At 36.3% G+C, this 22000-nt stretch overlaps 3 protein-coding genes and 2 pseudogenes across 3 annotated transcripts; 2 read left to right on the top strand and 3 right to left on the bottom strand.

Annotated features, from left to right (window-relative positions):
* The first annotated feature begins 278 nt into the window (after window positions 1-278).
* Window positions 279-3641, top strand: LOC120151532 (protein ULTRAPETALA 1-like). The gene is made up of 3 exons (XM_039163949.1): window positions 279-803; window positions 2140-2464; window positions 3380-3641. Exons 1-3 carry the CDS (start codon window positions 593-595, stop codon window positions 3552-3554), a joined length of 711 nt encoding a protein of 236 aa, XP_039019880.1. The 5' UTR covers window positions 279-592; the 3' UTR covers window positions 3555-3641.
* Window positions 3642-6199: 2558 nt separating this feature from the next.
* On the bottom strand, window positions 6200-6489 carry LOC120151535. Its single transcript, XM_039163953.1, has one exon. The coding sequence runs from the start codon at window positions 6455-6457 to the stop codon at window positions 6251-6253; it is 207 nt and encodes a 68-aa protein (XP_039019884.1). The 5' UTR covers window positions 6458-6489; the 3' UTR covers window positions 6200-6250.
* Window positions 6490-8398: 1909 nt separating this feature from the next.
* On the top strand, window positions 8399-10334 carry LOC120151552 (pentatricopeptide repeat-containing protein At1g03540-like). The gene has a single exon (XM_039163962.1). It carries the CDS (start codon window positions 8424-8426, stop codon window positions 10269-10271), a length of 1848 nt encoding a protein of 615 aa, XP_039019893.1. The 5' UTR covers window positions 8399-8423; the 3' UTR covers window positions 10272-10334.
* Window positions 10335-10527: 193 nt separating this feature from the next.
* LOC120151462 lies at window positions 10528-19151 on the bottom strand (annotated as a pseudogene).
* A 1224-nt stretch (window positions 19152-20375) lies between these two features.
* Window positions 20376-21241, bottom strand: LOC120151461 (annotated as a pseudogene).
* Window positions 21242-22000: the final 759 nt, after the last annotated feature.

The raw sequence follows: 22000 nt of genomic DNA, 5'->3' as shown, positions 1-22000 counted from the left end.
AGGCACAGTGAAATTTTAAAAAGTTGATTCACTGTAAAAATAAAATAAAAAAAAAGGAATTGAAATTGCATTGGAAAGAGAAAAGAAAAGAATAGGCGAGTAGTATATAAATGTGAAGTCGGGGCAACACTAGTTTCAATAAATATGTCTCCTTCCCCACGAGAGGGATTTTTCCATAAACCAAAGGCTCCTCACTCTCTCTCTCTGTCCGTCCCTAAATGTCATGTCATATCATATCATGTCATGCAAGTAGCACCTAAGCCCCTTTAACCCCCTCTCTCCCATTCGCCCCACGACATTTGTTTAATTGTTTCCACTTTGTCCAGCTCATTCACCACCAAACCCTCCCCGCTCTCTCTCTCTCTATTGCAACGTATTCTTAACCAGATCTCCGGGCGTAATCCCATAAAGATTCGACCTTTTCCACCCCTTCCTTCGTTTTAGACTTTATAGCCCATATTCGATTTCTCTCTTCTTTGGGGGTTTCTGGGTTCACTTTCTTTACCGGAAACCTAATAAGGAGAAAGAGTGTTTGAGCGTGCGTGTGTCTGTGGGGAAGGGGGGAGGGGTTCTTGTTAGAGAGAGAAAGAAAATGGAGAATGAAGTAGAAAGAGAGGGCGGGTCGATGATCTTTAGCGAGGAGGAGTTGATAGAGGTGAGTGGGTTGAAGAAAGGAATAGATTTTATAGAAGTGACATGTGGGTGTACCAGTCATAGATATGGTGATGCCGTTGGCAGGCTTAGGGTTTTCTCTAACGGTGACCTTGAAATCACCTGTGAATGCACCCCTGGTTGCAATGAAGGTCTCTCTGTCTCTTTCTCTTCCTTTATCCCTTCTTTCTTTTCATCTATCTACCTTTGATGTTGTTGGGAACTTGGGTTTTGATTTTTTTTGTTGGCATCTTAATGCGTGTTTTGTTCAAGTTGTGGTGCATTTGACGTTGAAGGGTGTCGCTTTTTTTATTTAATCGAGGTTTTGATAGAGTGAGAAGTGGATGGTTGAGGGCTTGAGTCCTTCCGTTTTTTGTTTTCTTATTGACACAGTTTATGTGTATGCTGTTTTGTCTCAAAGACTTGGTTTTCCTTGGTTGTAGGACAACAAGGTCGTGTTTTGTGCTATTTTGGCACACTCCGTCTGTTCATTTGTTGGTCGAAGGTCACTGAGTTGCATCTTCATAATAACGCCCGCATTGTATTGCTTATTGTTGTGATTCTAAAGTCTTTCATGTAATCTTTTCAGCATCTGTTTTTGCAAACCTTCAGTTCTGTTTCTTGTCGTTAGACAGAGTAAAACTCGTCGAGAAACATGTGTCCATATGGATGATGGCATGCCATTTGTGAAGTGTAACTGGGAGGGATGCTTTTTAAGCATATTCATGTAATCTTTTTACAAGGATAACTATTTTTATATGGAGATGAACGTCCTCTTTCATGCGTTCTTTTTGTGTGCATGTGCTTTTCTTTACATGATGCTGCCATGTGAAATTAGTACAAATTTGGCTCGGAGGTTCGAACAGTACTTCTACTAGCCAGATTCTATTAATTTAAGGCTTCAGCATATTACTCCATGATATTGCGTCCAATATATTTATCATTGACACAGTATTGTCGAGGAAAACAAGTTTGACAAAAATAAATGCTTAAAACATTTGCCAACTTTTGCAGTTTGATCAGTGATTAGTGTTACAAATGTTTCTTGTTCAAAGGATTTCTAGTTAGAAGTGGGTTGCATGCCTATTATATATGCATGTGTAGGAACCTTAGGTATGTTAGGAAACTGTGTGTTTGTTCATAAAGGAAGAAATAGTACCCATGTCAAACTAAAAGAAAATTTAGTTATACACTTCAATTTTCTGTTTTACGTTTGTTCATGTTGGGGCTTGTAAAAAGGGCAAGGTGAGTTTGGTGGCAGCACTATATGGTCAGGTTCCTTACAACTAAATTTAACTGAAACTGGCTTGAGCTGTCTGTGCCTTCACTGTTTGTTAGAACCTTCCCGTGTCTGGTCATAAGATACCATCTTTTCAACTTACTCACATTGTCGTAGTTCCTTTTTGATTTTACTAACAAATATAGAAGCTTTATTTTTTTGTTCCTCTTTTATTGTCTAATTGTGTGAATGTTAATTTCAATGTCTAGACAAGTTGACTCCTGCTGCGTTTGAGAAGCATTCTGGAAGAGAGACGGCTAGAAAGTGGAAAAATAACGTTTGGGTGATAGTTAATGGGGAGAAGGTTTCATTATCAAAGACTGCATTACTGAAATACTACAACCAGTTATCTAAAAATGCCAATGGTACTAACAGATCCCTTAACGGAAGAGTTTGTCATCGTGAGGAGTTTGTTCGCTGTAGCAGGTGTAACAAGGAGAGAAGATTTCGTTTGCGAACAAAAGAAGAATGTCGGATTCACCATGATGCTCTAGCAGATGTGAATTGGAAATGTTCGGATTTTCCATATGACAGGTTTGCCAGCCAATTATTGATATTCTCGATTTGTCGTATCAGTCATTAGAACATGATTGTGGAGTTGGTTCAGTTGTCAAAATTTTGAAATGTTTTTTTTTTGTAGATAATGCATGTGGTAGCAAAGCAGTTTTGATTCCAATATTATTTTCCATTATCTGTTTTCTATTACTTTTCTAACATGAAACCTTTTCATGTGATATCTTTATGTGGCTACTGGAAACTAATGATTGATTCATTCTTTCCTTGTACTATGAACTATGTTTTGCTTAACTTGTTTTTCATATCTGCATTTAACCCTTTCTTTTGGAGTTGTCTCTTTTCTTGTTTTCAGTTTTAAGATTTGTTGATTTAATGTTGAGAAACATGACGTCATTTTGGTGAAAAACTAGCACTGCATGTGAAGTATAGTTTTGGTTAACAATGCTTCATTCGATTGTGTGCCTATGTGTATTGCTTGTGCCATAACGAGAGGGTAAACCTTATTGTTTTGTGTGGCAGTTCGATTGAAGCCTTATTCCATTGTGTGAAATGGTCAGAGTCTATTTATATAACTTCTTGTAACACTTAGATAGTGACTTGTGAGATAGACGTGTCGTTCTCAAGGAAAGCTTGTAGATGTCTTAAGTTTTTATTAGTCTTCCCTGATATGCTTGCTAGTTTTGTTTCATTGATAGCATTTTAGAGAAGCTGGCAGATTCGCTTAAAAATGCTCTTAGTCGGCAAGTAAACTAAAATTATAATCTTCCTGAATATTCATTATATTCTGTTCATTAGCTGAGGAGACCGAAATGTTCTGAGCTGTGTTCTTGAATACCTGCATATTTTCTTTCTTGAATTGAATGTGGTGGGGGGACGATCGTTTAGAAAATGCTTAGAGATGGCTATTGTTTTGATTTCGTTCGGCGGTTTCAGAATAACTTGCGACGATGAAGAAGAACGAGCAAGTCGCAGGGTATACAGGGGCTGCACCCTTTTTCCGACATGCAAGGGCTGTACAACCTGTGTGTGCTTCGGGTGTGAAATCTGTAGGTTCAGTGATTGCAGTTGCCAAACTTGCACCGACTTCACTAGGAATGCCAAAGCTTGAAGAGGATGGGTTTATGCTGTTTTGGTTTGAGCTCACATCCACTGAAGAAGGAAAGCAAAGCCTCCCCCCCCCCCCCAAAAGACATAAATTCTCCTGTTTCGTGTTATTAGACTTTTAAAAGTTTACCAGTCCTAGTGTAGCCTTGATGCTCTGCTTGTCGACTGGTTTTAGAACTTCAAATTAATTAAATTTGAACCATGCTTACATCTTTGCTCTGCTATTTTGTTTTTTCTTCTTTTATCTCACTATTCAAAGCCCATATCTATGAATTGAAGAGCGGATATTTCTCAATCTCAACGCTGGGCTGTAAGCTCAGTTTTCACGGTTTTTTCCTTGCGCCATTCACCACTCGATTATCTGTCCTTTCATTATTTTCTTTTTCAATAAAAATAAATGATGATTCATGTAATTATTGGTCTAATTACGGAAAAAATTAAGATGTTGATATTTCTATCAGTTTATCAGACTTGTTAGTCTATTTTTGGTAACTTCGTTAAAGTTGATTATTAAATAATTCGGTTAGAGAATCCATAAATTAATAAAAAAAACTTCATTGTTATTAGGTTCATGTATTTCCCAATAACCAAACTAATCTTCCAGATTTAAAGTTTATAATTATTTTAAGAATTGAGATATTATTTAAAATTTATTTATTTATTTTCCAAAAAAAAGCCTATAGTTGAAAGGTGGACGCCACTTTTGCTTAATGCACCAGCCACGGCGGCGACAATCCTTCCAACTCTCAAGTGACAGCAACTAGGGATGGATCGATTGATAGTAATCCCTCCCCTTAAAATTTTTAAATTCTATTTTACTATAGATTTATTATTTGGATTTTTATTAAAAGTTTTATTTTTTTCCTTCAAATTTTTAGAGTTTTCTAAATTAGTTTTTCTAACATAAAATTTTATGTTCATCCGTAATTATAACCGTGAACCTTAAACACCGCCACAGCCGATCTCAGAGTAGAGAATAGAGTTAACATCTTGTATAAGCAGCTGCTACCTGATTTCCAACGAGATTGAGCGTGTGCAGTAATTGAAAAAAAGCGCGGCATGCATAGGGAAAGTGCAAGACAGACAATACCACAAGTTGGTTGGAAGAGGTCAAAAGGGTTTGTGTAAGAATAAAACAGCCTTAAAGTCAACCCCCCTCTCATTCATTGCCTGCTGGTTATGCTTCAACTCACCAGACATGGCAACTCTTCACCAACATTGCCATTGCCTTCCCCTTTTCATTTCATCATTTTTTTATACAGTTGATTTCTTCCATCCATCTTCAATTCTCAACAATATATATACATATATTCACGCTGAGGAGCTGACTTTTATCTTGGGTCAAGTCAGGGATGGGACAAGTATCAGATAATATCAGATAAGATTTCCTTTCCAAGTCTTTTATAGTTAAAAATGATAATTTTCTACGAAAATTGATGAAGCTCTTTATCAGATATATAAAAATAAAGTTCAATAAGAACTTTGGTGAATGAAATATCATATTGTTGTTAAATACTGTAAACTACATGTTGCCATTCGTATCCATGGCTATAAACAAATGCTTGGATATAAACAAATGTTTTTTACTTGTTCGTATAGTGAAGGGATCAATTTATCCTATTTGAAAAATTAAACCTAAGAGGTGATTTTACCTGTCAAACCATGACGTGTAAAACACACTGAATCAGAGGAGAAGTAACCTTATGGGGACCATTCCATGAACCTGAAAAATAATAATAAAATTATAAATGATGTAATATTTATTAGCATGTAGCTGCCTCTGCCATTGCATTTACCTTCAGAATTCAATATGAACAGCTAGTTTTGTCTTGTATAATTACCCAAATGAGCATTTCACTGCAACAACAAAAAAAAGAAGCCAAAACACCCTTTATGCTCTTCTTTTCTCACATGCACCTCATTTAATTTTGTACAACCCATGTCATTAATGTCTTCACTCTCTAACTTCAGTACAACTGTGTTTTACCTTTCATATCTGTTTTACGAGTTATTTCAAAGTTTAAAGTTATCCAACTTAATAATATTGTCTTTAACGCTCCAATCCGTGTTCACATAGAAAGAGAGGGAGAGAGCTAAACGTGTAAGGTAGCCAGAATGGTGTGACTTAACCTCCTAACCAACTGCTATACACATTTGGGTTTCAGTAACAATGGCATGCGTGTATTTAATGGTTTTTGAATTAAGCTAGCCTGGGTTTACGTGAAACGCTTTGCCAATGAGACTCAATTTGTGCATTCAGCCACTAGAGTTGAGTTCCCAACATGGCAGGGCATCAAGCAGACCATTGAACATGGTCGGTTCAATAGATATCAACTTGCATTTTGGGTGCCTGTTTTCATTAATGATTCACGTTCTTAACCACCCAAGTTGTGTTGTCCACAGCTTCGATGTTATGTATGAAAGCCATAATAATCTACACTATTAAGAGAAATGTTAATTTTCATTATCAGCAAGTGCAAAACTACAAAGCAGAAATCTGCAACAAACGCAATGTCAAATGTGGATGAAAAAGAGGAGACAACTCTCCTTCAACTAATTATTAAAGAATGAAGATATTACATATTATCCGTCTCTAATTCGCAGTTAGACCCTTGCCAAAAGGGAAAAAGAAACAGTTGCAGAAAAACAAAAGCCGGTACAGCCGCACTATAACTCCCGTGGCCGTGGATATTCATTCATTCAACGGTAAGATCGAAGAATCGCCCCGCAAAAAGTGCAAACAATAGCCTTCCAAGGTTTCCAGTAGAAGGGGACGTAGCAAAACCTGGTACGAGTTTTCATATCGGCTACACTAGCACCTCCACCGCACCTCGAGCAAAACCCTGCCGCCGGCTTACTCTTGCTCATTTCCTTTGTCTGATCAACCAGAAAACAGAAACATACCATGATTTTGTCTTCTCTATAATTCTTTTCCAAGAACAGTGGTCTCCAATAGTTAACACTTAGCTGTTAAAGGAAAAAGAAAGTAGGGGCAGATATATATATACATAATATAGGTGAGAGAGGGGAGGGTTAAAGGCCGAGCAACTTTGGGTGTTTGATTTTGACCATTTCAGCATTTCTTTCATGAGTATGGGAAAAAAGTAACTCGATGTTTAAGTGTTACAGGTGGCCCTGTAGGTTAACGACACGTGTAGAGCACGTGGATCTGAACCGTACACGTATATAGATGTAAGAGATAGGGTGTGTTTAGCGACAATTAATTGGTTTGAGGGGGTGTATTTATCTTTAAAAAAATAATGAAATATTAGCAAACAGTTAATTTTTTGTTTAGATTTATGGGAATCCCATTCTCTCCTTCATTTTAAGTATTTAACAATTCCTATGATTTTGTACAAGATTATCCCAAAATAAATGGATAATTTAAACTTATTATTTCTTTTATTCTTTTAAACTTTATAATAAATCATGTAATTTATTTTTATTCTCTCATAATTAATATTTATGATTTAATAAATTATATTATACTGATGATAAATACAATATGGTCTCAACAATTTAAAGTTCGTATTTATACTCTATCACCATAATATTTAAAAACATTACTGCAAGAAGATATTAGCTACATTGAACATTCAATATTGGCAGCCTAAAAGAATTTCGATTCTCTTTCATTATGCATCAAAAAAATGAATATATGATATATCTTTTATTCTACCCAGTTTTTTTAGATTTTATAAAAGAAAATATATAAATTCTATGAATTAAAACTTTATAAATAAAAATCTATAAATTAGAAATAATAAAAGATATTTTTTTATGATTTTTCATAAAAATATTTTTATTTTAATATTAAGAATTGCATTTATTAAAAAATATATCAGAAAGATGACAATTTATTAAAATATACATCCTAATAATATTATATTCCCTCAATCAAATACTATATTCTTACATTTCTATCAAATAAACCAAACAAAATAATATAACATTCTCACAAATACGTCAAGTAATAAAACATTACAATAATTTTATTCCTAAATATAATCTTATATTTCATGAATCAAGCAATTCCTTAAGGTCACTCAGTATTAGTGTCTTATCTATTTCGTGTCCCTAATAATGATGGCAAGTACATTATGTAATAAGGGATTTATTGTGTGATGAAATCATTATTACTGCATATAGTTATATGGTATCGTTAGAAATTATTATTATTATAAAAGATAATGGTATGAATTAAAATTATTTTAATAATGATGGATTTGTGATAATAATCTAACGAGTAACAATTAATTGTAATAATAACGAATCAATAATCTCATTATTAATTGTTTATAGTAAAATTTTAAAAAATAATTATATTTTTTAAAAAATTAGTGATCGTATAATATTGATTATGTCTGTAACTATGGTAAACGTAATGCGACAAAAAACATAGTCACAGCCTTAATTTAAATCACTTATTATAATAGTGTATAGTTTTAATTTTGACAATAATTTTATAAATAAATTTTAAAAAATATATTTAATTTTAAAAAAATCAAAAAATAAATGGTAAACTGATGCTCGTAAACTCAATTAATTTAATTTTTTTCACTCGATCCAATTCAATCAAATAATCACCTCTAATTAAAAAATATTATTTTTAAATTTATTCAATTGAAAATATGATATTTTAGAATCAATTTTAAATAAAACTTTGATTTAAATAAATTAAAAAATTAAATTAATATTTAAAAATACTTACCAACGTTTTATTCTTATTAAATTATTAAAAAAAACTTTATCGACGTACAGAGCCACTCGTACATTTCAGAAGGTCATTGCATTGGAAAATATGAATGGAATAGGGCGGGTACATTTTAACAGCTTCAAAAGTAGCAATAAGGAGCGTTAAAGAAGACATTTGATGAAGCTCTTCTTCGTTAAACGCGGTTGCTGCTCTTTGGCTTCTTTAAATCCCGAAAACCCCATCAAATACCCATCAGATATATATTCCCAAATCCTCCAATTTTGCAGGTCAGCTCAACTTTTCCATGCAATCCATCTTTTAAACACTCTACACGTTCCTACCCAAACACTCCCTTCTAATAACCCATTACTATACGCTTCCCTATTGCAAACTTGCACAAATGTTCAATCTTTCCTTCACGGGCTTCAATTCCATGCCCACGTTATTAAATATGGTCTCGACACGGATCGTTTTGTGGGTAATAGTTTGCTTGCTCTGTATTTTAAGTTGGGTCCTGATTTTAGAGAAACTCGGAGGGTTTTCGATGGGTTGTTTGTTAAAGATGTTATTTCGTGGACTTCAATGGTTTCTGGGTATATTAAAGCTGGTAAACCTGAGTGTTCCCTTGAATTGTTTTCGGAAATGGTGGGATTGGGAGTTGAGCCGAATGCCTTCACCATATCTTCTATAATCAAGGTGTGTTCGATTCTTGGGAAGTCCAGGCTTGGATGGTGCTTACATGGGGTGGTTATGAAGAGTGGTTTTGATTCAAATCGGGTGGTTTTGTGTGCGTTGATTGATTTTTATGGGAGGAATTGGCAGTCGAATGAAGCGTGCCAGTTGTTCGATGAATTGCCTGACCCGGATGCTATTTGTTGGACTTCTATTATATCTGCTCTCACGAGGAACGATTTGCATGCAGAAGCATTGCGGTTCTTTTATTTTATGCAAAGGAATCATGGGTTGAACCCTGATGGATTTACATTTGGGACGGTATTGACAGCTTGTGGGAATTTAGGGAGGTTGAGACAAGGGAAGCAAGTACATGCTAAGGTCATTACCTATGGACTTTGTGGAAATGTGGTTGTCGAGAGCAGTCTTCTTGACATGTACGGAAAGTGTCGGTTGGTCGATGAGTCTCGGCGCGTTTTTGATAGGATGCCGAAAAGGAATTCGGTTTCTTGGTCTGCATTGCTTGGTGTTTACTGTCATAATAACGACTACGAATTTGTCATTAGAGTATTCAGGGAAATGGATGAATCTGATATCTATTGTTTCGGAACTATTCTCCGTGCTTGTGCAGGTTTGGCCGCAGTAAGACAAGGGAAAGAAGTTCACTGCCAGTATGTGAGAAGGGGTGGTTGGAGAGACGTTGTTGTAGAGTCGGCCTTAGTCGATCTTTACGCAAAATGCGGTTGTATCGATTTCGCCCATCGAATCTTCATGCAGATGTCTAACAGAAATCTGATATCATGGAACTCGATGATTTATGGGTTTGCTCAGAATGGAAGAGGTGGGGAAGCACGAAGTATATTTGATGAGATGATCAAGGAGGGCATTAAGCCTGATTGTATTAGTTTCATTGGAGTTCTTTTCGCTTGCAGTCATTCTGGCTTGGTTGATCAAGGCCAACATTATTTCAACTTAATGACCGGTGAATACGGGATTAAACCCGGAATCGAGCATTACAATTGCATGGTTGACCTCTTGGGTCGTGCTGGATTACTTGAAGAAGCTGAAAACTTGATAGAGACTGCATGGTGTAGAGATGATTCATCCGTTTGGGCTGTTCTTCTTGGCTCTTGCACATGTAGTGCAAGTTCCAGTACTGCAGAGCGGATCGGTCGGAAAATGATCGAACTGGATCCTGACAATCATATGAATTACGTTCTCCTAGCAAATACATATAGAGCAGTGGGACGATGGAACGATGCTATAAAGGTTAGGAAGCTAATGGAAGAAAGAGGAGTGAAGAAGATTAAGGGCACAAGCTGGGTTGAGACTACCAGTAAAATGGGTTCTTAACTTGATGGATATGCCTTGAAGATAACAATGTTATGTGCTTAAGGGATGTCATCTAATGGTGAGAACAAAGCAATGCGTATCAATTTAATCTGAATTCACCTAATGAATATCCGAATCTGCACAAATTCAGGACACATACATAGGTATGTAAATGCTATAATAAAATCATGGACAATATCTATGTCATCTATTCCAGAATATGTGCATATGTTGTCCACAAATGATCATTTCAGGGGAAAACAAAAACAAAATGAAATGGGAACAAAATCATAACGAATAATTAGTAACAAAATAATAGTCCCATGAAACAAATGGTTAGCATATCTAATGCCATACCCAAGACTTTGTTACATGATTTTAATGAACAATACAATGATTACAAATTAACATACCTGAAACTTTCACTGTTCCTGATCACACCAATGGAATTCCTACATGACGGCCTTAATAACTCCTCTTTCGCAAGAGCTTTGGATCAAGCTTGGTTGCACGTTAGTAGGAGCATTCACCTGCTGCCCCTTTTACAATGGATGTATCTTATCCGATCAACGTCTGACAGATCAAATTGCTGTCACTTCCGCTCATAAACTAATCCATAAGGTTTATTGCATAACACAAGTCAGTCTCCAATTGATTCGTTACTCGGACGCTCCCTGTGTATGATGTCCAATAGATCTTGAACGACTTCAGACATCGGTGGCCTGAATTCCGGTTCAGACTGCAAAAGGAAATCGTGGTTAGACAGGAACATAGAAATTCTACCTGTACTATGAGGAAAAGAGAGCTACAACCCAAATTTCGTATGCTTACATAGCATATAGTTATGTGTGCGCGCGACAAACACATATATAGCATATTAATGATGCTATTCTCACCTGGACACATTGGGAAATGATATCAGCAAAGCGCGACAATGCTTTAGCAGGATATTCTCCGATGAGAGAAGGGTCAACCATCCTAGATAAAGCTTCGATATCATGGAGCTGCGGGACTGCTCATCTCACTAGAAATTGTTCTCCTCTACTCCTATTCCTGAATAACATTTTCAACAAAATTAAATTAAACAGATAATCTCAAGTGGACACTAGATGATAATTGCAGTAAGGTTTCGCCATTTACCTGTCATACGATTTCCTGCCAGTTAAGAGCTCCAACATAAATACACCAAAACTGTAGACATCACTCTGAGAAGTATAAATTCCAGACTCAAATTCTGGCGCTCCATAGCCATAAATTGATTGTAGTTGTCCTGACAACTGAAAGTGGAACAGTTTTAGGTAAAGAAATGTTAGTATAGTATCATAGGGCACCAGACAATTGAAACCTGTTAAACAATACTTCCGACTCACTGCTGTTTAACAATATTTCCGAGTCACGCAAATTATTTTCCTCAAAATTATGTTTCCTAGAAAAATGTTGTCATCTTGTCTCAACTTTTTTTTTCTCCCTTCATCCAATTAATTGTAAGACAGCAGCTTGTCATTTGCAAACAGTCTTAATAAGAATATGAAAACTTATAGAAGTCGATTAAAGTTTTAAGCTTTACCAATGTATCATGTTCAAAAAGTCAACAATAAGATGATGACAAGCTTAAACCTACCTGACTTACAGAACCCGATGCTATTAATGGAGCCAAACCACAATCAGAGACACGCACATTGAGATCATCGTCGAGGAGAACATTGGCAGACTTGAAATTTCTGTGTACAATAGGTGGCTGGCAAGCCTCATGCATGTACCTTTTTCATATAAAACAAGAAAATTAGGACTGAAATGGTGTGCACCAAAAATGAAGTGTGTTTATTTGTCTCCGTGTCTCGACCAGGAAGAAACTGTGAATGTATATCTGTTTAGTCATGTCAATACGAATATCTAAGAAATGCACGTGTATTTTTTTTTCTTCTCCTCCTATTTCTTGTCAAGTACCTAAAAATGCATTTTTTTTTCAGTCCAGCATAAAGCTAATTGGAACTGAAAGGTCAGTTGCAAAAAGAGAAAAGGGTTCATCACAGAACCTCTCATCTGCAGTTTTCACTGCTTCCTTTTGATCTATACATAATTACTTTATTTTACACCCCATTATTGGCTTAGATTTATTGTTTTTACAGTTTTACTCTTCATAAGCAAGTGCAGTGAGCTATAACCGGCTTCAATTTCTTAATGTAACTCCTTCATAGGATCATGCTTAAGCATTTGCACAATGTAAATGATTATACCCGATCTACCTAAACAAAGGCCCCAACCACAGAAGCAACCAATTGAAATTCTAACGCTGGACATACTAGAATAGAATGAAACAACACCAGATCACTTACTCTAAGGCTCGGAGCTCCAAGAGCCATCCGAATACGAGCATTCCATGAAAGCTTCTTTCTAAACTCATCATCAGAGTGCAGTGCATCCTGCAGTGATCCATTGCTGCAATACTCATAGATCAAAAGCTTTTGACCATGCTCTGCACAGTAACCCATGAGCCTGACAATATTCACATGCTGGATTCGATCAATATTTTCTACCAGTTCAATAAATTCATCATCCTTTTACTGGCTTGCAACTCTCTTCTCCAGTTTCTTGACGGCAAGCAGCTACAAGCGCGTACTACAAGATAATGCATCAGAATCTGAAGGTGCTTGATTCATTTATACCATTTAAAAGGTCTTTAGAAGCTATATCACCATGCCCAAGTGCAACTTGTGCATATATGCAGATGTGTAAAACAGGGTTACGCAAGTGAAGGAAGCAGGGAAGAAAAATTGGAATTAGAAGGTATAAAACTGACTAGCAATATGTTATGATGACCCAGATGTATATTTACCAAGTTAACTCGAAACGTGTTAAGTCTGTCATCGTTATTTTTATCATCCAATAGCAAGCCTATGACACAATAATACATAATCTTGGAGAAAACTAGTTAATGAGACCATGCTTCTAACGAAATCAATTCAGTTTAAAATCAACAATTCTACCTTCTCACCCGGAAGTTCTGCCCTATAGACACTTCCAAGCATGCCACCTCCTAAAAGATTTTCTTGAGAAAAGCTATTTGTGTTGCGGAAGACGGCTATCGGATAGAGCAAAATCGCAACTGATAATTTGAGAAAATAAAAATGAAAATAAAAGAGACACAAAATTTACGTGGAAAACCCCTAAAATATTTAGGGTAAAAACCACGGGCAACGGTAGAAGAATTTCACTATGAGAAAATAGGAATTACAACCTCTCTCGATCTACCAAGGAGAAAACAATGATAATTCTCTCTAGATAAAAAGGAGAAAACAACTCTCAAGAAGCTCTCTAAAATCTCTCTAGTATTGGAAGAAAGCTAGAATGCTTTGGGATGGTTTTGAAGCTAAATGAGCTAGGGTATTTATAGTTGAAACTTAAGGACTAATCTTATAAATACCCTAAAGTTTAGTGACTAAAGTTTGTAATTTACCCATTTAATTTTCAAACATTGTTGCACCTAATTTTGACATTGCAATATTAGGTGCCTAACTTGAACCAATTTTCTCCAAGCTTTGACATTTCAACAATCTCCCACTTGAAGATTTGATTGGAACAATCATATCTTCACACCATTCTTTCTACCTTGTACCATCATGTTGCTTACGTCTCTGACATGTCACAAGAGGATCGACACCAAGTAAATTTATCAGTGTTGATCGCCTTCGTCATGAAATCTGCTATGTTGTCTTTGGTATGGATCTTCTGCATATCTACTGTCCCTTCTTCCACCTTTTCACGAATGAAATGGTACTGAACTCATATGTGCTTTGTCCTTGAATGAAATGTTGGATTCCTTGCTAGATGCAAGGCGCTTTGACTGTCACAAAACAGAGAGACATACTCTTGATTGTGCCCAAGCTCCTCCAATAACATCTTCAACCAAATTGCTTCTTTACTGGCTTGTGTAGCTGATACATATTCTGCTTCTGTTGTGGATGTAGCCACAACTGACTGCAATTTTGAAACCCAGCTTACAGCTCCACCAGCAATTTTGAACACATATCCTGTTGTAGATTTGCTTTTATCCAAATCCCCTGCATAGTCAGAATCTACATACCCATTGATTAGTAAGTTTGATCCTCCGTAACATAATGCAACATTTGAGGTCCCTTTGATGTATCTCATGATCCTCTTTACTGTATTCCAATGCTCTTTGCCTGGATTCACCATGTACCGACTAACCACTCCCACTGCTTGTGCAATGTCTGGTCTTGTGCATATCATAGCGAACATTAAACTTCCCACTGCTGATGCATACGGTACTCGGGACATCTCCATCCTCTCTTCTTCATTGCTAGGACTCATACTGGAGGATAATTTGAAGTTAATAGGAAGAGGGGTAGAAATTTGCTTACAATCTTGCATGCTGAATCGTGACAAGATCTTCTTCAAGTAATTCTTTTGTGAAAGCCAAATCTTCCTATTACTTCTGTCTCGGTGAATTTGCATCCCTAGAATCTTGTTTGCTGATCCCAAGTCCTTCATTTCAAATTCCCTAGCTAGTTGTACCTTTAATTCTTCAATATGATCTTTGTTGGGTCCTGCAACCAACATGTCATCCACATACAACAGCAATATAACAAAATCGTTATCACCAGACCTCTTGAAATAAGCACAAGGGTCTGCATTAAGTCTGTTGTATCCAAGACACATAATGAAGGAATCAAATCTCTTATACCAACACCTCGGCGCCTGCTTTATACCGTACAGAGATTTGTTCAACCTGCAAACCAAGTTCTTCTTTTATTTTTCTTCAAAACCTTCAGGCTGGAGCATATAAATCTTTTCTTCAAGATTTCCATGAAGAAAAGCTGTTTTAACATCTAGCTGCTCTAGATGTAAGTTCAATGTAGCACACATTGCCAAGAGTACTCGAACTGTTGTTAGTCGAACCACAGGAGAAAAAATTTCATTGAAATCAATACCTTCTTTTTGAGCATATCCTTTGACCACCAGTCTTGCACGGTACCTCTCCACTTGATCGTCAACATTTCGCTTGATTTTGAAGACCCATTTGTTACCAATTGGCTTCATTCCTTGTGGTAGTGGCACAAGGTCCCATGTATTATTTTTATGAAGGGCTTCGATTTCTTCTTGCATCGCCATCATCCATAATGAATCATCTGAGCTGTTTATTGCCTCCTGGTATGTTGATGGCTCACCGTCCTCTGTTAAAAGGCAGTATGCAATATTACCTTCTATAACATAATCTGAGTGCCAATTGGGACGTCTTCTCACACGATCTTATTGACGAGTTATTGGAGCTTCAGAACTCTCTAGTTCTTGTTCATCATGAGCTGGTTCTGCTTCAGAAGAATCTCCTTGTTCAACCTCCTTTTCCACATGTATATGAGTAGTCTCTGACTTTTCAGCGCTAACATCGTCTTCTTTTCTTTGTAGCTTATCTTCTACAAAGATAACATCCCTGCTAATGATCACTTTGCGGGTAGTGGGATCCCACAAGCGATACCCCTTTACTCCATCAGCATACCCCAAGAATTTGCATTTCCTGGATTTTGGATCCAACTTCGAAATTTCTTGGGAGTTGTACATCACGTACACAATACTTCCAAATACATGGAGGTTTGAATAATCAGCTGGTTTACCAGTCCACATCTCCATTGGTGTCTTCAGCTCTATTGCAGTTGATGGAGCTCGATTCACCAAATAACAGGCGATATTGACTGCTTCTGCCCAGAATGAGTTTTCTAGGCCTGCATCCCTCAACATTGCTCGTGTTCTTTCTAACAAGGTTCTGTTCATCCGCTCTGCCACTCCATTTTGTTGAGGAGTGTTCGCCACTGTGAACTGTCTTTTGATGCCTTCTCTCTTGCAAAAGTCATCAAATTCTTCGCTTGTGTATTCTCCTCCATTATCTGTTCTGAAACACTTGATCTTATTTCCAGAATCAAGTTCCACCCGCGCTTTGAAGTTTTTGAAAGTTGCAAACACATCTGACTTCTTCTTAATAGGGTACACCCAACATCTCCTGGAGTAGTCATCAATAAACGAGACAAAATATTTTGCTCCGCCTAGGGATGTAACCGGTGCTTGCCATACATCAGAGTGAACCAATTCTAGAACACTTTTGCCTCTAGAATTTGATGTGTTGAATTTCAACCGGTGCTGCTTACTTGTTATGCATTGCTCACACAAAGGAAGTGTTACATTTGTTAAGCCTGGAAGTAGCTTTTGCTCCACAAGAACTTTCATTCCTCGTTCTGACATGTGTCCAAGTTTCTGATGCCATAGCATTGCAGAATCTGAACTACATGAGGCGACAGAGGCTTCTGCTTCTAGCAAAGTCTCTCCCTTCAGCATGTACAAGTTTGCTGTTATCTTTTCGCCTTTCAGCACCACAAGCGCTCCATGGAACACCTTCATGATTCCTTTCCGTGTTTCAATCTTGCTTGCATTATTATCTAATAATCCGTAGGATAATAAATTTTTCTTCAGGCCTTTCACGTGCCGCACATCTCGAACAACTTTAATTGTTCCATCGTACATCTTCAATTTGATGGTTCCCACGCCAATGATCTCTAAGGCATGATCATTGCAACTATACACAGATCCTCCTGAGACAGGTTCATAATGATGGAACCATTCTCTTCTTGAGGTCATGTAATATGTTGCTCCTGAATCAATGAGCCATATATCTGCAAATCTTTTTCTGCCTTTCACGGTAGTTGACGCTTCACAGCATAGAGCATCTCCATCATCTGAAGTGTTTGCGGTATTGCCTTGTGGATTGGAGTTTTTATTGAGACTCCAACAATCCTTCTTCAAGTGACCCTTCTTTCCACAGTGGTAGCACTTTAAATTCTTTTTGCTTCTGGACTTCGATCTACCATATTTGTGACTGCTACTTTGGCCACGTTCTGTTGATCTCCCTCTCGTCGTTGTCAACGCTTCTGCTTGTTGCAGATTTACTTGTCTGTCTTCCTTGTTCTTGCGCCGATTTTCTTCTTGTAGAACAGCAGCTGCAACGTCATCGAAGACTAGACTGGTGACATTACTATTTGTCAAGTTGATGATGAGTTGATCATACGAATCCGGTAGACTTTGAAGTAGAAGTTCAGCACGTTCTTGTTCTCCTATTTTACAGCTTAAGGATGTAAGCTGAGAAAATAAGGTGTTCAGTGTATTTAAGTGCTCTGTCACTGAAGTAGATTCTGGCATACGGAGAGTGTACAATTTCCTTTTAAGGAAAATTTTATTGTGCAACGATGTGGCCTCGTACAATTTGGTGAGATGATCCCATATCTCCTTAGCTGTCTTTTTCTCCTCGATGCTTGACAATACTTCATCTGTTAATGCTAGATGAAAGTTTGCCATAGCATTTCCGTCCATCTCGTTCCATTTGTTGTCATCTGTGAAATCCACCGGCCTTTCATTGATAGCCGCTAGACACCCGTCTTTCCTCAGGATGGCCTTCATCTTCAATTTCCACAGTGAGAAATTTCTCCCATTGAATTTTTCAATATCAAATTTCGTTGTCATAGCTTCTATTACGGATAGCTCCCACTATTTCACTATCGTGAATAGTTCTCTGGAACCTTCAAAGAATGGGTAATACCTTCTTACTTTCTTATGTTGGAGGATCCACCTTTTGGTGGCAACCACAAAGACAATAAGCAGATATTACACACTCTAATCTAGCTCGGATACCAATTGTTGCGGAAGACAGCTATCGGATAGAGCAAAATCGCAACTGATAATTTGAGAAAATAAAAATGAAAATAAAAGAGACACAAAATTTACGTGAAAAACCCCTAAAATATTTAGGGTAAAAACCACGGGCAACGGTAGAAGAATTTCACTATGAGAAAATAGGAATTACAACCTCTCTCGATCTACCAAGGAGAGAACAATGATAATTCTCTCTAGATAAAAAGGAGAAAACAACTCTCAAGAAGCTCTCTAAAATCTCTCTAGTATTGGAAGAAAGCTAGAATGCTTTGGGATGGTTTTGAAGCTAAATGAGCTAGGGTATTTATAGTTGAAACTTAAGGACTAATCTTATAAATACCCTAAAGTTTAGTGACTAAAGTTTGTAATTTACCCATTTAATTTTCAAACATTGTTGCACCTAATTTTGACATTGTTGCACCTAATTTTGACATTGCAATATTAGGTGCCTAACTTGAACCAATTTTCTCCAAGCTTTGACATTTCAACAATTTGTATAGCGCTGTAGGGCTGCAACGGTGAAAGATTTTGCAAATGTAGATGTCTTTGGAGTTTTGGCAGAAGGCCTTGCAGTTACTTCATCAGGCACAACGGGTTTCACAATGACCTTCTCAGAAAGTTGTACAGGAGGGGGTGGAGGTGGATGTGGAGGCGGGGGAGTAGGTGGTGGTGGTGGTGGAGGGGGCTCCATCATCATCATATCGAAGCTAGTCATCCGACTCATGTCTATCTCATGGTCAAATCTCTTTGGCGTTGTGCCTATCCTTTCCACATTTCTCTCTTCCTTGTTTTGTGGCTTTGCTAGCGCCCCCATGCTTCCCCTCTCTATTTGATTACCTCCCACTGGTCTTGTAAATGCCTCTTTCGGGCCTGTTCATAAAGTTTTAAAAACCATTAGTGCTCAAGTGATTGAAACCTGACAATAATAACAATCTATTATCTAAATTGAAATTAAGTAAAAGCAGTCATTTGCCTTTCTCTGTTTGACTGGTTGTGGTGGGCAAGGATCCATCCCCAACAAGGCTCTCTCGGTTTTCTCTATATGCTCCTACTTGATGCCGTTTGAAAGTATTCCTTCTTAAGCTGTAAAACACAAAAAAAGAAAGAGGTTTGCGTCGGTTGCTGGCTGGCGAATGCAGCTGCTCATGCCCCGATGCACATGCACATGCAAATGTACATGTACATGTACAACTCCCAGCTTATCTCATCTCATCATTCTCATCCATCCATGTACCATTAAACGACGTCTAAAATTATCCATACAAGTATTCAAGACAAATTTGACAGCATGTGGACCAACTCTTTTTAAAATAATTTAAAACAAAAAATCAAGTAGATCGAATAGAGATTTGTAAGTAAACGTGTGAACCAACCCAATCATTTAAACTTAAAATAAGTAGTAAAATATTATTTTGTTGGGTAAATTTATGCGTTTAGTACTTAAATTATTAATTTTGATTCGTTTTAGTATCTAAGCTTTAATTTTTTTCAAAATCATATCTAGAGTTTTGTTTTAGTTTCATTTTATTACCCTAATTCAAAATTTAACGTTAAATTTTAATTTTTTTTGAAAGCTTAGGTACTAAAATGGTCAAAAATTGATAGTTTAGATACTAGACTTATTAAGATTTCAACAGTGAGATACTAAAATGAAATAAAAACTAAACTTTAGGTATGATTTGAAACAAATGAAAATTTAATTACTAAAATATATTAAAACTTATAGTTTAGATACTAAATACATAGTTTATCCTATTTCCATAGTATATCACTTAAATCAGTCTGAATTTAAACTTTCTTATATTAAGAATGAGTTTAGTTTTTAAAAAATAAATTTATAAAATTTTAAGATATAAAAATAATTGTTAATTATATGTAAAAATTTAAAAATTTTAAAGAAAAATTGTTCCCTCAGTCTTTTTATCAGTCTATTTTTGAAGTCAAATATCCTAGATAATCTAGATCATTAAACCAAAGCAGTAGATGAACTTTGACCAGAATGGATTGACGAGATGGGTAGAGCCAGTCATTTTCTTAAAATTTTTAAATTATTTTACATTTTATCTTTATATTTTATATTGATAAATTATTTTCAGTTTTTAAAATTTTATAAGTTCATTTTTTTTTTGAATTTACTCTATTAATTTTATCTAGAATTGGAGGGGAAAGGAGACTTTATATATATATATATAATAAATACATAGGCAGAATCAGGGAGAGGGCAAGAAGAGCCTTGGCTCCACCAATTATATTTTTAATTATTAATTAATATAGAAAAAATACATATTTTTAAAAATAAATAAAGAACAATTTATCAGGCCCCTCAATTCAAAACAATTGTATTTATGAAAAATAAAAGAAATACCCAATATAATAAATTTTTAGTTCTGGCCTGGCTGGAAATATTTGTCAACTAACAATATGACCGTATTTTATGACTCCCTCCCCTTCTCACACCTGTTATTTTTTTGGGATTTTAGTTCAGATACGTTGGTAACAAATATAATGAGAAAATGAGATTGTTTTTACCACGGCAATCACTGGTGCTGAACTGAGGAATCCACAGAGGCCATTGAAGAAGGATCTGTCCTTCAAGTCATGGTAATGTTTCTGGACAAATTCCTTTGAAGGAGGAACCATTATCTTTATAGCTACGAGCTTGAACCCTTTGCGCTCAAAACGAGATATGATTTCTGAATATGTATAGATAAACATAGGATCGTTCGATACACTGTAATATGATTAATAAAGGTAAGAAGAATGTTACCAGCCCTCTTTGTACTCCATCAGGCTTGATAGCAATGAAGGTGCGCTCATTCTGAATGATGAAAAATGGAATTAAGAAATAATAAACATAATAAGTAAATAAATTAGCTGACCCTATTCCCATATGTAATGGGGTAAGGGGGAGATACGATAGTAGGCTGCTCCGTGGAAGACTTCCGTTATGAATTGCCCTCCGTTATAAATAAACATAATAAGTATTAACTATAAAATCGAATCTGTGATGGATTACCTCTGTAGCATGAGCCTCCTGCTCCTGAACCATGTAAGTTACAAAGAGATAATGCAAAACAAACATTCAGTTCATAGTTTTTACTGCTCTTTTTTCATTTCTTTTTCTTATACTTTTAAGTCATCTAACCTGCCATAGGAAGAGCAAACACTCCTGAAAGCCATCCTTTAGATGCATTGGCAGAACTACCATTTCCATAAGCTGAATCTGAAAGAGGCACCTTACTGTTAATTGAAACTGCTGTGGCTGCCGTAGCCATAGCCGCCGCTTGCCCATCTTCAATAGTTTGTTTTTTTTTGGTTTTTATGGGTTTAGACTCTACGGTTTAGGGTTTAGAGTTTAAGTCATGTATCCTGAAAATATTTTCAGCTACTGTTCTATTTAATCTTAATTTTCAGGTTGCTGCACGTCAGATAAATTTACAGGAGGTAACTTCAAGGACAGTATTGAAAATCAATTAAAAATTTGGTAATTGTATTGTAAGTTTTAAAAGTTGGCTTATCAGAATGCAAATGCACTAAAAATTTGAGGACTATTATATAATTTACCCTATACATATCAAAATGCAACCGTGCGGGATGATATTATGACGTGAAAATGAAACTATTTTGGCATGGTTGTAATGCACACAAAGAGATTTGAACTCTAGACCCTTTGTAACAAAGGATAAAAAGAATTGAACTCATAAAGGACAAGGATTAACCACTGGACCAACGTAAATATTTGAAATAATTATATTGGTATAGTGGTTAACCTTACCCTTTGGTATTGAGTGCCAAAACTACGTTGTTATGGTGAGGTAATCACGTCAACAACGCCACGACGCACGATTATCATATTTTGATCTTGAGTTCAAATCCATATATTACGTTATTTTTACTAATTTTTTTCACAACAAAACTATGTCTTTTTGAGTTTTTAGCATCAAATATAATCATGCCAAAACAATGTTGTTATGGTGAGATAGTCACGTCAACAACGTTGATCAACCAAATAACGCTTGCCCTTGATCAACCAT

This window comes from Hibiscus syriacus, unplaced genomic scaffold, assembly GCF_006381635.1.
Source record: "Hibiscus syriacus cultivar Baekdansim isolate YM2019G1 unplaced genomic scaffold, ASM638163v2 tig00111059_pilon, whole genome shotgun sequence".
Taxonomy (NCBI): domain Eukaryota; kingdom Viridiplantae; phylum Streptophyta; class Magnoliopsida; order Malvales; family Malvaceae; genus Hibiscus; species Hibiscus syriacus.
This window is presented reverse-complemented; position numbering and strand designations above follow the sequence as displayed.